This window comes from Sceloporus occidentalis, unplaced genomic scaffold (assembly GCF_023333645.1).
Source record: "Sceloporus occidentalis isolate IW3139 unplaced genomic scaffold, rSceOcc1.0.p SCAF_4, whole genome shotgun sequence".
Classification (NCBI taxonomy): Eukaryota; Metazoa; Chordata; class Lepidosauria; order Squamata; family Phrynosomatidae; genus Sceloporus; species Sceloporus occidentalis.
The window spans coordinates 204372410-204392039 of record NW_028316984.1 but is presented as its reverse complement, the minus strand read 5'-3'; the positions used below and the strand labels follow the sequence as shown (position 1 = coordinate 204392039).

The 19630-nt window shown below is 46.1% G+C and overlaps 1 protein-coding gene across 3 annotated transcripts; it reads right to left on the bottom strand.

The window, feature by feature from the left end:
* Nucleotides 1-933: 933 nt before the first annotated feature.
* LOC149315349 (cytochrome P450 2C19-like) lies at nucleotides 934-16927 on the bottom strand. 3 transcript variants are annotated; one of them, XM_089522994.1, is made up of 9 exons: nucleotides 16745-16927; nucleotides 13097-13259; nucleotides 11141-11290; nucleotides 8833-8993; nucleotides 5871-6047; nucleotides 5392-5533; nucleotides 4613-4800; nucleotides 3650-3791; nucleotides 934-2476 (listed from the first exon to the last, which is right to left on the bottom strand). In XM_089522994.1, the coding sequence occupies exons 1-9, from the start codon at nucleotides 16925-16927 to the stop codon at nucleotides 2295-2297; spliced, it is 1488 nt and encodes a 495-aa protein (XP_089379120.1). In that variant the 3' UTR covers nucleotides 934-2294. The 3 variants fall into 3 exon arrangements, with proteins under 3 accessions (XP_089379120.1, XP_089379121.1, XP_089379122.1); XM_089522995.1 differs by having other exon boundaries at nucleotides 11141-11297; nucleotides 13098-13259; XM_089522996.1 differs by lacking the exon at nucleotides 5871-6047.
* Nucleotides 16928-19630: the final 2703 nt, after the last annotated feature.

Below are 19630 nucleotides of genomic sequence, written 5' to 3'. Positions count from 1 at the left end.
CTTTCTCTGAAACCCGTGTTGAGTTTTTGTGATGATGGCATTGTCAGGGATGATGGGAGTTGTAGCTCTTCACCTCTGGCTCGAACTCACCACCTTGTTACGCACCGGCGCTGACCAGTTTTGGCCAGTGGTTAAAGCTTTGCTCTAAAGCAGCAGAGTTACAGAGAATAGGCTGAAGACCCTGACAAACTCTCCAAGCCTTCTCACTCTTCTTCCACAGAAGTCTTCCCACTTCTTCAGGATCCAGCTGGCTCTTGTATCTTCACTCAAGACACCAGACAACTCAGTAGTCTTATATCAAAGATCTACTTTATTCTACTATATACAGCTCCAAAACTATCCAATACAACAATACTCCACAACTACTACCCACTGCTACTACCCACACAATACATTTGGAATCATAGCCATTATTATAGTCCTTGGATCATACCACCCACTCTTGTCTGTTTCCACCCAGTGGGCGTGTACATCCACTCTCATTGGTTCTCTTGTTTCTACCCAGAATTAATGATTCCATCATCTCAGCCTTGACCACTTAACAATTCTCAGGTGTGTTCAATTAACCACTTTACATTTCTGTCCTTGGCATACAGGACTTGTTAATTGTATTACCTTTTACACCTGTGTGGTTCTGAATTTGCTTCTGCTGAGTCACATACATGTTTTATTTCAATCACTGTATATCCCATGCTGCTTTTTCCTTAACAGGCATTGCCTTCTAGATGTTCACAGACTCTCTGTTTAATGATCTGCTCCAGAATCTTTCCTGGGATTGAGGTCAGACTAACTGGACGATAATTGTTGGGATCCTCTTTCTTCCCCTTTTAAAAGATGGGGACAACGTTTGCCCTCTGCCAGTCTGATGGGATTATATTTCAAATGGGCTATTTATTTATTTAGCAATTTATATTTGTTTATTTCCATATGTCTATCACCTTCACCCCCATCTAAAGATTTCAGGGTGGTGTACAATAAAATCAATTTAAAAACAGTCAAAATCAGTAATTTAGATCATTTAATTTGCAAATAATCAATAGGCCAATGTGCATTGCATACCCAAGAAAAAATGGAAATTTGGTTTCTTGGCTGTCTGGACATGGCTGGTGGCAAATGCCGCACTTAGTTTGCAGTGTCTTTGTGGCAATGTCACTGCTAAACCCTTTTTTGTTAGATAGAGGGATGGCAGCACTTTTGACAGCAAGCAGAATCTATGAGGTTGGCATATCTGTTGCAAGGACTCTCCAGGAAAAACCCACTCACGCACATAGTGTGCAAAAATGTGACATGGAGAGAGCAGATCTGTCACCCATCGCTAACCAAAACAGGTGTATCTGCCCCAGTTCTAGACCTCTGGAGACCTCAAGGTTTCCTTACAGTGGTCCAGTGTCATTGAACTGCAACTCACCATGAGTTATGCTGTCCATAGGAGTGATGGCAGGTGCACTTCAACAACATCTGGGAGGGCTCAGGATTTCTACCCTTGAGGTCCAGGCTTTGCCAAAAGGAATGTCCTGACAGTAAGGGCTGTTCGACAATGGAAAACACTCCCTCAATGGAGCTTGCTGGAGTCTCCTTCTTTGGAGCTCTTTAAACAGACGCTGGATGACCATCTTTCAATGGGAGTGCTTTGATTGGGAGTTCCTGCATGGCAGAATGGGGTTGGACTGGATCAGGGCCTTTGGGGTCTCTTCCATCTTCTATGATTCTAGTGACTACCCAACTAGTCTGCATTAGAACAATCAATATGGGTTCCCAATATGGGTTCTAACATTCATTCCTTTCCTATTGAACCCCAGCATTCTCCAGACTGGGTCTATGTTGACCATGATCTCTAGATCACCTTGAGGGACACTAGTCATGGATGGCCCAAATCTCATAAGGGCATACACAGCATTGGAAGGCATAGGCACTAGTGGCAATGGCAACAATATCATTTTTAGCCAGGACATTTCCATAGGGTTTTTCAGTTACAGGCTTTAGGTAGTATAATAATAGATCTCTTCCTGCATTGGGTTTTGAGGAGCAAGATCTCAAGGACCCAGAAAAGAGGCCTGAAAAGTAATTGATAGGAAACCAAACCAAAAAGTCCAAGTGTTCGAATTCAGAGACGTAGCTATGTTAACCTTGATCAGGATGCAGAGGGATCTTGGAGCACCTTTGAGACTTCTTGAGAGGAAAGGAAGGAGTTGATTAAATAAGCCTAGGATGATCTTCTAAAACCAAAGCCAAGGTGGAGCTTCTCTGGACATCACCCCTTTGGCCAAAGCACCTCTTCTCCTAAGATGACCCCTTCAGCGAGGGATGACACAGACCCGATAGGATACGGGGACATTGTTCATGCTGCTCACTCGAGGTGTAATGTCGATCTCCTTGGGGTCCATGAGAGGCTTCAGCTTGAAGTTCTGGAGGATGGAGGTCAAGAACAGGAAGAGCTCCATGCGGGCCAAGCCTTCTCCTGCGCAGATCCGCTTGCCTGCAAGGAGACCCAAGAAGGAAGGGAAGAGAAGAGGAAGGCTGTGAAGGAGATACAGAGTAAGGGAAGTATTTTTTTATTCAATTAGAGTAGTTATACCCCACTCTTCTTCCACAAAGGCTCCCCGAGTGGCTCACAAATCGTTAATTAGACAATACCCTGCTCTCATATTTACAATCTCATCTCTATTTTAAGCCGAAGAGCCAGCGTTGTCAGAGACTACTCTGTGATCATGTGGCCAGCATGATCCCACTGAATGATGCTTACTTTCCCACCGGATTGTACCTATTTAACTAATTGCATTTGCATGCTTTCGAACAGCTAGGTTGGCAGAAGCTGGGACTAGGGATGGGAGCTCTTCCCATCATGCGGCTCTTCGGCCTTGAACTGCCAACTGTCTGATCGTCCGATCATCAGAATTGGCGTTTTAACCATTTGAGCCTCTGCATCTCATGCATTACCTTGACATTATATGACATGATATCCTAGCAGTCCCTGCCACAGAGAAGAAGGAGATGAGTTTCTGAGAAGCCATTTTGAGTGGGTGACTGATTTTTTTTCCTTTTAAAACTCTTGAGAGAGTGTGCTTGTTGCTGAGGGGGTGGAGCTTTTGTGAGTCACATCTGTGAGTCACTAGGGGCGGAGCTATCAGATTAGCTCTATATAACTCCTCCCAGAGCCTTTCCAGAGCAGTTCCTGCCACAGAGAGGAGAAGGAGAGAAGTAGCTGGGCAGCCATTTTGATTGGTGAGTGTTTGATTTTTTCTTTTTAAAACTCTTTGGAGAGTGTGCTTGTTGCTGAGGGGGTGGAGCTTCTGTGAGTCACATCTGTGAGTCACTTGGGGTGGAGCTAAGAGACTAGTTCTGTATAACTCCTCTTAGAACCTTTCCAGGTTAGTCGCTGCCAGAGAGGAGAACGAGAACAGTTTCTGGGCAGCCATTTTGAGTGGTGAGTGTTTAAAAAACTCTTGAGGCAGATGGTTTGAGAATATGCTTGTTGCTGAGGGGGTGGGGCTTTTGTGAGTTACATGCCATGGCCCCATGAGGGTCCAGTGAGGGCTACAACCAGTTGGACCACTGACCCATTGCCCCATCAGTTAAGACAACCAGCAAGAACTGCTCAACGCTGTCCTTCCCAAGGATGATGCCCATTAGTGGGGAGCGACCATTTTACCTGCCGAAAATGGCATAAAGTAGTCACTGTTCCTGAAGGTCCCGTCTTCATTCAGGAAATGTTGGGGATCAAACCTTTTGGGGCTGGAGAATTCCTTGCTATCGTGCAGCACTGAGGTCAGAACAGGAATTATTGTGGTGCCCTGTAGAGAGAACAGATATTTTGTGACATGACTCAAATGGAGTAATGGAATTATATAGACTTTGGAGTTTGGGGGTGGTGCCTGGATTTGGGGAATTGGATGGTGGTTAAATTGAATAGATTTACTTGACTAGATAAAATGAGCTCCCAACTTAATTGAGACAAATTTTGCAGCTGGATTTTTATTCCTAATTAATGTCAAATGTAACAACGCCTCCCAGGGCCCCTTTCAGTTTTATGGCTTTGAAATTCATGAGATTCTCATGTGAAATGAGGCCATATCTCAAAATATGAAGGAAATCAGAGACAGGGCATCTACACATGAGTGACCTTCCCTGCCACCAGAGAAGGGCTCCATAACTGGAATCCTTTTGGTGTCATAGGTTCTCATGAGTTTCCTTAAACATGCCACTGTACTTTTTTTTGGCAATGTATGAAATCACTGCCCACTTGTATAAGTTAAGCTTCACAAGTATAACCGTTGAATTTGTTGCTTGTTGTTGTTGTGTTTCAAGTTGTTTCTGACTTATGGTGAAGCTAAGGTGGACCTGTCATGGGGTTGTCTTGGCAAGATTTGTTCAGAGGAGGGTTGCCATTGCCTTCCTCTGAGGCTGAGAAAGTGTGACTTGCCCAAAGTCACCCATGGGTTTCATGATCAAGTCATGAATTGAACCCTGGTCTCCTGAGCCATAGTCCCACATTCCAACCATTGTGCCATGCTGGCTCTCTCCATGCCTGAATGGTACTTAACTATTTGCCAGTGTTTTTGAAGTACCATTCAGTTTATGGGGGCAGCCATTGTTCTTGAAGGGCCGAACTCACTTTTGGGATGACATATCCTCTGAATGGTGTGTCCTTGTCCACTGCATGAGGGACACTGACTGGGATGAGAGAGATGAACCTCTGGATCTCATGGATGACGGCGTCCGTGTAAGGCATCTGTCCGCGGTCCGCCATGCAAGGACTCCGTGAGCGGCCAACCACCCGGTCAATCTCTTCCTGGACTTTCTCTGCGGCGAGATGGATGAGGATGAACACAAAAGTTCAGGAAACATCAAGGAAGTCATGCAAACTGCAAGGAGGGTTTGCCCCACTTCAAAGCCACAAGAAATGCCTTGGGAAGGTTTAGATCCCACATCACTGTGCATTTTTCCCCACTTAGTAACCCACCAGTTTCCATATTTTACATCAATGGCCACCAAAAGAGAGATACCTAACAGAAATAAAAAGCAGCACGTCACCAGAGGATTGTTTTTTATGGACCCAGACACTTCAGTCCAAAGTATCTTTCAGGGGCAATATGAAAGTCTATCAATACTGTTTGAAAGAGAACTTGTAGATGTCTGCATTTGAGCGACTGTTGCCTGAGTGTCTTGAATACTCTCCAATGTGTTGCTTTTGGGCAGCCGTTTTGGTGGATGGTTTTTGGTCCTCTTTTGGGCCATTAGTACTAGGATTCCCCATTTAATTTGCTTCCTTGCCGCCACCAGACCCCATGGACAATGATAGCTTGTCTTTCCGTGGGTTTTGTGCCACTTTACCTGCTACATCTCCATAGCAGGGATTTAAGCAGCTGGCCTGGGCATCTGTACCTTTCTTACCTTCTATTTCTGGGTATTTCTGGAGGATCAAGAGTCCGTATCTTAGAGTTGTGCTGGTTGTTTCTGTTCCTGCATTAAACAAGTCTAGCGAGCAGAAGGCCAGGTTCTCCATGTCGAATGAAGGCACATTGTTGTGTTTTTCCTGGCAATGTGAATTATGGTCATAGAAATGTAAGAATTGCCTATTGCAGCCATTTTGTTAACAATCCTCCTCTTCCCCATGGATTCATTGTGCACCATTTCTTGTGTTTCTCCTTGTCTATGGAAGGCAATTCCCCTAGGCTATGAAATGTCTATGAGATACATGATGCACCTCTACAAGCAAAGTGCAGCAGCAGAAGCCATTTCAAGTAATTATCTAGAGAGAGGTGCAAAGGTGCAAGAGCAAATTTGCCTCGCCTACAGCCATTGGGGCCACTGGTGTTTGAGGGCTGGGGATAGTTCAGTCCCAAAAATCTTGTCCTGATTCTCTGTCTCACCTGGTCCATTTTGATATAGAAGCAGTCAATGAAATCCCGAGGGGAGCTGGGGTCCAGCGTGGCCCGGTGCTCCTTGGCTTCCTCTAAGACAAACTCTTTGCTTCTGATGATGCCAGGGACTATGCGGTGGTGAGGTCCAGGGATGTATTCCATCAAGGTAGGGAAGGTAAAGGCAAGCTGGAAGAAAAGGTATAAGATAGGCATATGTCACCCAGTTTCTACCATACTCGCTCTTCTGTGGGCACCTGGAAGTGAATTGGGCTCCTCCTTCAGAGAAAAGAGTCTGCATCCACAAAAGAGTAGGGTCTGCTGAAGCAGCAAGGAAGCCATTGTGAAACTTGAGAAAAGAAGGGTGGGAAGAGAAGGAACCTGGATACTGGGCCTTGTCTTGGATAATGTCAGCCAGCCCTCCATTAAGAGGACTTCATTGATGGAAATGTTGGTGCAGACATGGACAAAGCTTTGCAACAATCTTCTCCTAGCTTTGTGGAAAACAGAAAGCTCTCTGCGCAATTTCTGCTTCAGCCTCTGTGCAGAAATGTGTCTCAGTGCTTTTGCACAGAAAAATGTGGTCTCTATTAACATAAGTGTGTCTTCTGCACAAGGAACAGAGTTTTCTGCGCAAGATACAAAGTTCTCTTTGTCTCTTTCTAATATGGAAAAATCATGAGTATTTCTCTTCAGACAAATATTCTCAACTAGGTGCTTCTTGAAATAATGGTCCAAGAGGGAAAACAAGTAAGAACGAATGCAATGGAGAGGATAATAACTTGAAAATAATAATCCACTTTCTTCTTAGGGAAAGTGAGTAATTACAAGTATTGGCTGCTATCCTGTATGGCTAAGCTCAGGGTAACAGTCCAGCAGATCTAGCCAAAGCTGAGCCACAGGTCATCACAGACTTACCATGCAACCTCTGACAGGAAAATGCTAAGGGAGCATGATATTTTTTAATGTTTTTTTAATACTATTATTGTTTAATTCTGTTTTAGTACTGGGAATGGGGGGGGGCAGTAGGTCTAGGGTTTGATTTTTAACTCTATTGTAATTGATGTATTTTATTGTTGTAACCCACCTGGATTCTTTGTGATTGGGCGGGCTAGAAATAATTTTTTATTATTATTATATTATTATTATATTTTACTTGGTCATATGTTAGCCATAGTACATTTTTCTGAATGTTGGTGTGTGTGTGGTATTCCACATGACCTCAGACGAACCCTGCCGTGCAGTATGCCATAATCCCCAGGGTGATGGGACATGTATGCACTACATCCAGGTGAGGTCAACCTCATGGGACCTTTGGGGGACAATACGCCTTGGACAAGTCCCACAGGTAGTTGTGGAGTCACTAATGGGATCATCATTGTCTCAGAAGAAGAATGGGCAATGATTGCCTAGATGTCTCACCTGATGAGCTGGCTGCCAACTTAACTCCCTTCCCGTTTCCCTTGAATCTCGCCAGACCAGATTACAGTCTGACACTTTTGCCCTGGGGCTAGTTTTAGCCCTTAAAACCCCCTGGAAATCTCCCCTCAGTGGACCAGTTTGGGGTTCATGGGGACTCTGTGTCACTGTGGTCTCTAGCCTAGCTCCGGCACTTGCATTCAACCAATGCTTTCAGAACAGCGTTGTCTCACCCTACTTCACCTCCATCTATAGTAAGTATCACCCACAGTGCTGCTGCAAACCTATCCCAAGCTAACTCCTGATTAACTGAGCCTTGAATGAATGAGTGTGTGATAGTGAATTGCTGTGTGATTTTTCCCTTTTAAATAAAAATATACTTAATCAAAGAAGTCTGCCTCTGCATCATTTCTTCGATCCACCAGTCCCTTGGTATACAGCTGGGAGACAGTTCCTCATGGTCCTTGTAGCAGACCCCTTCTCGATTTGAGCTAAGTAAAATTACCCTACAAAGATTTGGCTACACATTTTTTTCCATATTACAAACACTCATCCTCCAGTGATAAGGAAAGAAAATTCAGGCAATCTATCTTCCTGCCTCTTTGCCTGTTTCACATTCAAAGGGCTAAAAAGCCTCAGATGTTTGCTCCTGTACATGTAAGGATTTTGTAAATGATCCAAACTGTAACCATGCAAAATGATTACAGAAGTGGAGAGATCCTCTGGGTGCTCTGCGCTAATGCCATCATTTTGCATCCGCCTGTGGGAACATAGCCAGACACGTCTCCAATCTCGCCTGCTTCCCCGGAGACACAGAAGAAGCATTGTGTGTGAATGGCGGCCACAGGGGCTTTGCAGTAAACCAGGTGCAGCCCCTGGGCATTGCAGAAGGTGGATGGGAATGCCAGCCCCTGCAGGGCCCAAAACAGGCACTGTAAATGTCTCTAACAGGACACCAGTCATTCATTCCAACCCTGGGCAAGAGTTTGATTTGGTTGTGTGTGTGTGTTTTGTTTTTATTCATGTCATTTTGGACTTGTGATAACCATAAGGTGAACTTATCACATGTATTTTTGGGTAAGTTTCTTCAGAGGGGGTTTGCCATTGCCAACTTCTAAGGTTGAGAGAGTGTGACTTGCTGAAGGTCACCCAGTGGGTTTCATGGCCAAACTGGGATTCAAACCCTGGCCTCCAGACTCATAGCCCTAGCACTCAAACCACTACACCAATTAAATCAAAATAAAATAAAAAGGAAAGCAGAAAACAAGAAACTGAGCAAAGTCCATTCCTTTCTGGACACAGAATTCCTTTGGGGGATTTTTATAAAATATTATAAAAACTTAATATTTTCATACAATATAAAACACCTGTTTCTGGGGGTTCATTGCATCTCCTTCTCCTGTTTTTCTTCCATTGGCTAACTTTAGGTGGTAAACTCCAGAGGGCAGAGATGTGCCCGTTTCCATCCCTCCCATACCAGTGGCATGCGCATGTGCAGAATATCCAACATAAATGAATATGTTCACAGAGCAGACCACGAGGGAAATGGCCTTACCTGGCCCCAGGTAGAGTTAAAAAGCTCAGAGTTCTCATTCATTAGGACCATCATGTCTTGAAACCTCTTGTCATCGTACTCATAGCGCTTTCCAAAGACAATGGAGCAGATGACATTGGAGGTAGCGCAGGTCAACAAGAAGGTTGGGTCGAACGGCTTCCCTGGAAGGACAAAAAAAGGAATAGCCTTGACTCAGTCCAGGTATTAGGTGACCACAGTCTGACCCAGTCTGGGAACCTTCATTCTGCATCTCTTAGTTGTGTTAGCCTTCGCTGGGCAAGAAAAGGGCCATTCCTTCCATGCGTTGCAGGCAGTGGGCAAAACACTCCCATCTACTGGAAGGCCTTAAATCTTCCATATGGACTCCTGCATTTGGGGTTGATTGGGGTCAAGCACCCTTTCCAACTCTATACTAGCTTCAGTTCTATGTAGGCTCTGGTAGTCACAACATTGCTGGTCCTCTCAGCCATGACCTGTATCCTCCCACCAGAACCAGAACCAGACTTGGGGCTCATTCCCACTTAGATTTAAACTGGTTTGGGATTCGCCTTCTCTCCGTGTTGGTAAATCAATTCCAAAAGGTCCATTGTTATTATTATTATTATTATTATTATTATTAACCTTTATTTATGAAGCGCTGTAAATTTACACAGCACTGTACATGCAATCTTTTTAGTTAGATGGTTCCCTGCCCTCGGGCTTACAATCTAAAAAGACATGACACAGAAGGAGAAGAAGGGAGTGGTGGAGGGAAAGGGTCAGAGGTCCAGCAGTTCCTCTCTGCCTCAGAGGCCTGGACCAAGGCAGATGGACTGGAGGGAGGGCTTGGCTTCATCATGGATGGTTAATCTTCATCCAGGGAAAATACATACTCTCAAGTAGGATAATGCATATACAATACATAGCAAGACAGGAAATGGATCGATAAACAGGCACCAAAAGAACACCAGAGAGCAAGTGACAATTATGCAATACCTGGGAAGGCTTCTCTGAACAGGATGGTTTTCAACTCCGTTTTGAAGCTGGTTAAAGAAGTGATGGCTCTTGTGTCTCGCGGGGGAAGAAGGTTCCAGGAGTGAGGGGCAGTGAGTGAAAAGGGGCAAATCCGAGATGGGGCAGAGGAAATCCTGGGCTGAGACAGCAGACCTTGACTGCTGGAACGGAGGGCCCTGGTGGGAAGGTGAGGAGAAAGAAGGTCTGATAAGTAAGGAGGGCCAGTCCATGGAGGGCTTTAAACGTCGACAGCAGGAGCTTATACTGAATGTGGAAAGGGAGGGGGAGCCAGTGAAGGGATGCCAACACATTGTTCCCTCTATTTTCACTATCCCTATGTAATTGCTTCTTTTTTTGGCACGATTGTCATCCCCAATAGTTTGCGCCACTTCAAAATGCATGCCAATCATCTGTGTGATCTGTATGTCATCAGTGACGTAAGAGGCAGCTCAGGCACCCTGGCTTGTGAACTATATATATATATATATATATATATATTATATTAAAATAAATTGATATAAGATTCGATTCATTGGTTTTGTAACTACTTGCCTCACTGAGCTGCCGTCGGCCCGATTGCCCAGCTTGCCACTTGAGTAATTGCAAGTAGTTGCAAAATCAATGAATTGAATCTTCTATTCATTTTTTAAAAATAATAAAATCATGTGTCCATAGGTCACACCACAAACACAAAGGCAGCTCTGAGAGGCAGGGAGAATGGTGGGTCTCCCAAAAACTGAGGAGGGATGGTAAACATCCCTCTGCCATTAGTCTCTCCATCCAGAATGATGCGATTCAGATCCGTCATTCCCAATTGTCGAACACGCTTAGGAATAGATTCTTTCAAAGGAACCCCTAGAAAACTAGTGTCCGGGAAAAATGGGTTTTTTTGCGTTTGCCTCTCTTTATCGCAACAGAAATCAATCACAGTAGGACTGGACCCGTTTCAAATGAGAACGACAGTCACATAAGCCAAACTGCAATTTGCTTTAAAGGAAAGCCACACCTGCCCAGGTCTCCTCCAGCTCTGTGAGACTTAGGACAACTGGACCTCTGTAGCCCAAGCCTCCCCAACCGGACCAAGGAATAGACACTTTGGCTTCTCGATGGGAAATCCCAGGCCTTGGACAGGCCACCTGAACAGCAAGCAGGATCCTGACCCTCGTGGAAGGGTGGCCATGTACCTAGAAGGACCCCAGCATGTAGATGCATGCAAGAGTTTGAATTTGGGGCCTTTTACCAAGATAGGCTGGGAGGAATCTCCTGGAAAGTCAGAGGAAAAAGCCCATGGGGATGATGGACACAATCTACCTACCTTTTGTGTCCTGCAGCTTCTCCAGGAGATGCTGGGCTTCGTCCTGGATCCTCTCCTCGATGCTTTTCTTCCCCATCCCAAAGTTGCGGAGGGTGGTCAGGGCAAAACGTCGGAGCTGCTTCCATCTCTCCCCATTGCTGAAGATGATCCCTGGAACAAGGGAAAGGAGCAACTGTGATGGAAGCTGGGTGGGTTGTGGTCTGAGGGAAGAGCAAAACAGGTTTGCCACCAGTATCTCTTTTGACTGTGGGAGTGAGGGGTCTTTGCTGAGTCCCACTTATGCACTCTTAGGCCTTGGAATCTCAGGTTGTTTATATAGGGGAGAATAGTCTTATTTTCAAGAACACTAGATATATTCCCCTTGAGGATTAACACAAACTTTCAGTGCCTAGGCACATTAATAATAATAAATAATAAATAGTTTATTTATATCCCGCTTTTCCAATTTTTGATCAAAGCGGCGTACAAGTTTAAGTAAAAAAACATCAAGATAAAAACAATTAAAACAGTATCTAAAAACAGTCACAATAACAATAAAAGCAACAGGTTCAGCTAAGTGGGGGAATCCATAAACATCACAAGGTCATCAAACCGAGGGGGTGAAACATAAAGGGACATCTCATGGGGGAAAGGCTTGAGAAAAGAAGAAGGTCTTAAGGTTCTTCTTAAAAGTCTCTAAAGATGTGGTGGAGCGGAGCTCATCTGGAAGATTGTTCCATAATCTTGGGGCCGAGATGGAAAAGGCCCGTTGCGAGGTCCTTGCATAATGTACAGTTGGGACCTCTAGCAGATTCTTCCCTGCTGGCCTGAGTGAGTGGGGCGGATTATATGGGGAGAGGCGGTCCTCCAAGTACCCTGGGCCCAAGCCATTTAGGGCTTTATAGGTCATAACCAACACCTTGTATTGGGCTCGGAAGCACATAGGCAGCCAATGAAGATCTTTCAGGATTGGTGTAATATGATCTGATCTGGAACACCCAGCGACCAATCTCACTGCCATATTTTGCACTAACTGTAGCTTCCGGGTTTAGTACAAGGGTTGCCCCATGTAGAGTGTGTTACAGAAATCCAATCGAGAGGTTACCAGAGCATGTACTACAGTTTCAAGGTTCCTCCGGCCCAGGTAGGGACGCAGCTGGCGTATCAGCCGAAGCTGATAACAAGCGCTCCTGACCACCGCATCCACCTGAGATGACAGCTGGAGCAACGAGTCCAGGAGCACTCCCAAGCTGCGAACCGAGTCCTTCAAGGGGAGTGTGACCCCATTCAGGACCGGATGGCAAATCTCACCGCCCGGACCCAGGGAACCTATCACCAGTACTTCCGTTTTCTCTGGATTCAAACTGAGTCTGTTTTCACTCATCCAGCCCATTACTGACTCCAGACAGGCATCTAGAGGAGAGATGCCATCCCTGGTCACTGCTGCAGTCGGAGACACAGAGAAACATATTTGGGTGTCATCAGCGTACTGATAACACTGCGCCCCGTGTCTCCGGATAATCTCTCCCAGTGGTTTCATGTAAATGTTAAATAGCATGGGGGACAGAATGGCTCCTTGAGGGACACCAGATGTAAGGGCCCTCTTATCGGAGCACACGTTCCCCCAGCTGCACCATCTGGAATCTACCCAAGAGGTAGGAACGGAACCACTGGAGCGCAGTGCCCCCGATACCCAACTCCCTCAGGCGTTGCATTCATTGCATTAAGACTGTATGTAAGGCTTCATATGTTTGACTGAATCTCTATGGGGCTCTACAGATCGCCCTAATAGAGTGTTGGAGGACCTAAAAATGCTTATGGAAGTGTTCTGTCTTGGAATCTCTAGGTCTTCCAACACAACTCTATGGTCAATGCTGTTGGAGGATTTCTAGATTCCTAGAAAGAACATATTAATCAAATCTTCAAATACTCAAATGGGTCTGCCTTGCCTGCCAGCAAGAAAGCCGCTCTGAATACCTTTATCTAGGTTGAATTTCTCCACAAATGGCCATGTCGCCCTGGCAGCAAATTCGTTGCCCCGGTCAATCAGTGCTTCCTTGATGACATCGTAGCCATAGAGCACCACCATGCGCTCTTTTCCAAACTGAAGTGTAAACACGGGGCCATACTTCTCACTCATCTGGAGGGAAAGAAAGAAAGAAGCACATTGCAGGTGATCACTTGGACAACACTGGACCAGATGAGAAAAGGGAGGCATGATGGGAGAGCACAGGTCGGCATCTGCTGCTCTACGTATTTGTTGTTGTGGTTGTTGTGTGCCTTCAAGTCATTTCCAACTTATGGCGACCCTAAGGGGAATCTATCATGGGGGTTTCTTGGCAAGGTTTGATCAGGGGGGAGTTTGCCATCACCATCCTCTGAGGCTGAGAGAGTGTGACTTAATGAAGGTCACCCAGTGGGTTTCATGGCCAAGCAAGGAATCGAACCCTGGTCTCTAGAGTCACAGTCCAGCACTCAGACCACTACATCACACTGGCCGTTCATGTAGACAATACGGTTAAGAGGTGAGATGATAGCCCTGTTTAAGTATTTGAAGGGATGTCATATTGAGGAGGGAGCAAGCTTGTTTTCCTGGTGCTTGCCTCCATTTCTCCAATTCTCTGGAGCAACAGAAACATGAGGAGGAACATCTTGGCAGTAAGGGCTGTTTGACGGAGGAGCACACTCCCTCAATGGAGATTACGAGGGAGTCTCCTCCCTTAATAATAATAAATACTTATTATTTATTTATATCTCGCCCCCTACAAGATGCAATTGGGCCAGTTTACAAAGATTAAAAAAACATACACTCCAAATCCCCCAATCCCCTCTTAAAATACAATTAAATAATGTAAGAATTAAAACATACTTAAAGATAATATAATAAACAATAAATGATGACTATAGTGAGGTCAGAGTTCAACAGTCAGATTTTCCTTCTGATGGCCGGAGAACTATTCAGGGAAGGCCTGCTGGAAGAGATCCGTCTTTATAGCTTTTTCAAAGCTGTTTAGGGTGGTAATATGACAGATCTCATCTGGAAGGCCATTCCACAATCTGGGAGCAACAGCTGAGAAGGTCCTCTGAGAGATCGAGGACAGCCTTCTTTTATAAGCCTATAACAGATTCCTCCCAGAGGATCTAAGTGTGGATCATATGGAAGGAGGCGTTCCTGAAGATAGATTGGACCCAAGCCATTGAGGGCTTTAAAGGTGATCACCAACACCTTGTACTGGGCCCAGAAACTGATGGGCAGCCAGTGGAGTGATCTTAGGATCGGTGTTACAGTATATGGTCTCTTCTGGATGTACCAGAGACCAGTCTGGCTGCCATGTTCTGAACTAATTGAAGTTTCTGGATCAAGAACGAGGGTAGCCCCATGCAGAGTTTATTGCAGAAATCAGGGTGTGAGGTTACCTGCGCATGTACTACAGTCTCAAGGTCCCTCACTTCCAGGAAAGGGTGCAGCTGGCGTATCAGCCGAAGCTGATAGCAGGCACTCCTGACCGTTGCATTCACCTAATTTAAGTACATGCACTCGAGGTGGACCATTTTCTGGAGAGGTATCCTGGCCAAGGTGAGGTTGTTTTTGTGAGCCGGAGCCACTCTGCCCCCTCGGCCACTTCCCCTGACCTGCTCAATGACCGAGAACCCGGCTGGGAGGCCTGTGCCCTGGTTATGGCACTATCCTCTCCCAGCAAGGTCTCAGTAAAGAAGCCAGGTCGGCCTCTTCTTCAAAGAGAAGGTCATAGATGATATGAGTCTTATTTTTGACCGACCTGCCATTGCAAAGCAGCAAGGTAAGGTTTTGTGGCATGGCAGGTAGGCTCTCCAATCCATTTTGGGGAACAGAGTGAACTGAAGGCGGGATAGCATTCAAACATGAATCCCGTCTTCCTTTGTAACAAGCTTTCATTCTCTGACCACCATACCTTCCTTTCCCCTGCACAACTTCAATCCTCGCTTCTAACTCATGTTCGGTGACAAATGCTTGTCCCTTAATCAAAGAATCTTCCAGACCTCCCACAATGTTCTTAGTCTATCGCCTCAATACAGTTTGAGATAGCAAAGCCAGTACCAGTACCAGCCTTGCTGCTTGCTCTGGCCCCAGTGTTAAGGGGGAAAAGAAGAGAAGCTTGCCTTCTCTTTACAGACCTTCCTTGGAGGTTTTGAAACAGAGGCTGGATGGCCATCTGTTAATGGGAGTACTTTGATTGAGAGTTCCTGCATGGCAGGAGGGGGTTGGACTGGATGGTCGTTGGGGTTTTTTTCCTACTCTATGATCTTATGATTCTATGATTCTTCCCAGAAAAGGGACTCAAGGTGGCCGACAGTGAGTCCTCAGTCACAGGAGCCTCTGTGAACTTTGATTTTTGCCCCATTGAGAGGGTGGGGTTTGTGGCCTCTGTACAGATCATAAACATCCCCCATGACATAAACACAAGCAAACGTGATCCTTGCTCCTCTTGGCTATTAAGATCTAGCAGAGATCTTGCTCAGAGATCACCATGGGGCAGTAGTCTAATCTCAAACTTGCTGGATTACTTTGGCAAGGCTATCTCTGTTCAGGAAAGGCCACAGCAGGCAGACCAGGAAGACCAATATAAGGTGACCCTGGAAGTCATGGCAGCACATGGGTCTCCAGTAACAAAGAATTGTCCAGGAGGACCCCCAAACTACACAGCAGGTCCCTCAGGGGGAAGGACCTGAACCCATGAACCATCAGACCACAGATTCTCTGTCGCATCAAGCTCCAGGCTCAGTATTTTTGCATCTCAGTGGACTACAACCAGGCACTGGCCCAGCAGCCTTGTAGCCCTAAGGGGCTCTGGCAATATGGAGAAGGAGAGCCAAATGGCATGGAAACACTCATGGTACAACAACCCATGGTTTCATGGAAGGTAAGGGGAAGATGGAATCTGGAATACTCCACATTTTCATGGACTTGTGGGTGAATCCCTTAATTCATAGAACCATGGAACCATAGAGATGGAAGAGACCCCAAGGGCCATCCAGTCCCAAACCCTTTCTGCCATGCGAGAAGACATAACCCAAGTCTTCTCTATGATAGATGGCAATCCTGCCTCTGTCTGAAAACCTCCAAAGAAGGAGACTCCACCACGTTCCAAGGCTGCGTATTTCACTTGAAGAACCTCCCTTGAAGAACCTTGAATGTTGCTCAGTCATCATGGGCTGAAGCACCTTGCTCAGTATGGGGATATTTGCAATAGGGCAGAAATGCTCCCATGCCTAGGGAGGGTCTCTTCGGACGACCTCTGTAGTCACTCCTTCCCTGAAGAGGTGAAATGTTTATGACCTCCTTTACCCAAGCTATGAGTAGAAACATAGAAACATAGAGTTGGAAGAGACCTATGATTCTATTGATGTGGCCTTGAATTGCATTGGCCTTTTTAGCTGCCGCATCACACCATTGACTGAAGTTCAACCTGTGGTCTACTTGGACTCCTAGATCCCTTTCACACATATAAATCTGCTTAAGCCAGGTGCCCCCCGTCCTATCTCTATGCATTTCATTTTTATTGTCCAAGTGTTGGATCCTATATTTCTCCCTGCTGAAACACCCACTGCCCTCTTGGACACACTCTCCTTTGTCCTTCCACTGACCATTTGGAGGGCCTGGTCCGCGTGGCTGATTCTCATCTGCAGCACATTCCCAATGATGGGCAGAGGAGTCGGTCCGGGGGGCAGCTTCCCTTTCCCTGGAGCCTTGCTCTTCCAGATGGCAGAGAGAACAAGGCAAGCAGTGAAGATGATCAGGAAAACGGTGGTCATCCCCAGAGGCTCCATCCTGGCAGCCAGAGGTTTAAATGGTGAAAATAGTTCCAGATTCAAGGACTGGGAAGATGAGCTGTATGCTTCACATACTGCAAAAGACAGGGATAGACAGGAAAGTTAACCAATGGGCAGTTTTATATTTTCCCCCTCCTAGTAATTTAGGTTAATCATTAAATAATGCAATTTTTTCTTATCATCTACCAATGTACTTTATTCACTTTGCACTCTCTCTCTCTCTCTCTGTCTTTTTGTTTGTTATTGTTATAAGTCTCAGGGACTTCTGAAAGCATGTTGGTTCTAGTTCCCAAATGGGGCTGGACTGACCAGCCATGTTTATCTGTTAGAGAAAAAGCAACAACCCACAGATTTAGGAGGGTGCGAGCAAATACAAGGACAGCTTCATCACGGCATGGATTTTCATCAGGCGCTTGGAGCATAATCTGAGTCTGTGTGAAAGAAGGTATACAGTGTACACAGGCACACGCACATGCACACACACACTAAAAGCAGTGGCTGTGGTTGGGACTGAAGTGATAGGAAGTGGACATTAGGGGTGGGCACAGTGTGGCCCATGGGCCAAATGTGGCCTGCCAGACCCATTAATGCTTCCTATAAATCCCACTTCAAGGCAGAGTTAGAATCCTACAGCTGGAAAAGACCGCAAGGGCCCTGATCCAGTCCAAGCCCATTCTGCCATGCAGGAAATCTAAATCAAAGCATCCCTGACAGATGGCCATCCAGCCTCTGTTTAAAGACCTCCAAAGAAGGAGACTCCAGCAAAATATCTGAGGAACGAGTGTCTTCCATGGTTGAACAGCTCTTACGGTCAGAAAGTTCCTCCTAATGTTGAGTTGGAATCTCTTTTCCTGGAGCTTGCATGCATTGCTTTGTATCCTAGGCCTGGTACATACAGGCCCTTTGCGATGCCCTCGCCACATGCTAGGGTTGCCTGGGGCAGAGTGCCACATGCCCCGTAACCTTAGCATGTGACGAGGGTGTAACAATGGTGGCACCCTGCATACACAGCGGCGCCATTGTTATGTAAGGACTGTGCAATGTTCGCATGGCGCTGTGTGGTGCTTACGTAACCAGTGCGCCAGTGGCGCACTTGTTACACCAACGCTGTGGCTTTAGAAGAACCTGCTTTTCGCAGGTTCATTTTCTGCCGGTGGGAAGCAGTGTGAGTTGGGCGGCTGTGGCTTCTCACTAGTGGAAAAACAAGCGCTGGGAGTCCGCTGCAGAAGACAAGCTTCCACCATCCTCAAGGGGGGTGTTCTCACTTGCGATTTACAACGGTTTAATACACTGGTATCGGTTAAACCGATTCAAAATACAATGGGTGTTATCCCGCGTTGCAAATCGCTTTTTTTTCTTCGTTCTCATGTACCAACTGATTCGCTTTAAGTGAGCCGCTTTCGTTCCTATTCAAATAAAACGGTGTATATGTAAACCGGTTTTAGCCTTATTTCGTTCCCACTCACCATTTTGGGTCTGTCAATCAAAGCGACGTCATCATAACGTCACTTTTAAATTTCGTGGTTTTTTATAGAAGAGCCAATGAGGAGGTGCTTAAAGTGCCCATGAGTCCTGTAATTATTCGTGGGGAAGGATGGTTGAGGGAGAGAGAAAACTGCCTCCCCAAAGCACTTCTGCTTGGCTGCTGCCTTGGAAGAAAGACCCCAGAGAGGCTGGGGGAGGCTGCAGGCAAAGCGAATTTGGGGAACCCAAGCTCTTTCCAGAGGAACTATGGGATGGGTTTTGCAGGACATCATCACCGCTTCATGGCTCTACAGACAGCCCAGGGAAGGAGCACTCTTCCCCAAAGATTCTCTTTCCAGGGTTGGAAAATGGGATCAAGGAGGAGAAGGCAGATTCCGTTTGGGAAAGAGAGATGGAAAGGCTCTATTCCCCCCCCCCCTCGATTGCTGTGCATCCAGCCTCTCCTCCGTTACAAATGGTGTTCAATGGCTCTCCTCACACCGAGGGAAGCCTTTAAGAGTCCTTTGACAGATGAATACACACACACACACATATCCAGGGTTTCCTATGTCTCCCCAGATTGGGAAAGAGAGAGGGAAAGGCTCTATTTCCCCCCCCCCCCCCGATTGCTGTGCATCCAGCCTCTCCTCCGTTACAAATGGTGTTCAATGGCTCTCCTCACACCGAGGGAAGCCTTTAAGAGTCCTTTGACAGATGAATACACACACACACACATATCCAGGGTTTCCTATGTCTCCCCAGATTGGGAAAGAGAGAGGGAAAGGCTCTATTTCCCCCCCCCCCCCCGATTGCTGTGCATCCAGCCTCTCCTCCGTTACAAATGGTGTTCAATGGCTCTCCTCACACCGGGGGAAGCCTTTAAGAGTCCTTTGACAGATGCAGGCGCTTGAGCGGCCGGGACTTCAGGCGCTTAAAGTGCTGAAGAGATTAAACCATTAAAAAATAATAATAATCCTTTTCATCCTGGAGAGAAGTGACCATTGGGGTGTCCAGTGGGGCTCTGTCCTGGGCCCAGTGCTATTCAACATCTTTATCAATGACCTGGATGACAGAATTGGGAGCATACTTATCAAATTTGCAGATGACACCAAATTAGGGGGAATAGCTAATACCCCAGAGGACAGGATCAAGATTCAAAGTGAGCTGAATAGACTAGAAAGCTGGGCCAAAGCTAACAAAATGAAATTCAACACAGAGAAATGTAAGGTATTGCAC

What these genes read in the sequence shown, in the direction of transcription:
- LOC149315349 (XM_089522995.1), bottom strand. Translation starts at nt 16,927, where the DNA reads ATGGAGCCTCTGGGGATGACCACCGTTTTCCTGATCATCTTCACTGCT. An exon ending in GAAATACCCAGAAATAGAAG is followed by an intron (nt 4,801 to 5,391) that starts GTAAGAAAGGTA and finishes ATCTCGCCGCAG; the next exon opens with AGAAAGTCCAGGAAGAGATT. An exon ending in CTTTATGCCATTTTCGGCAG is followed by an intron (nt 2,477 to 3,649) that starts GTAAAATGGTCG and finishes GTCTCCTTGCAG; the next exon opens with GCAAGCGGATCTGCGCAGGA.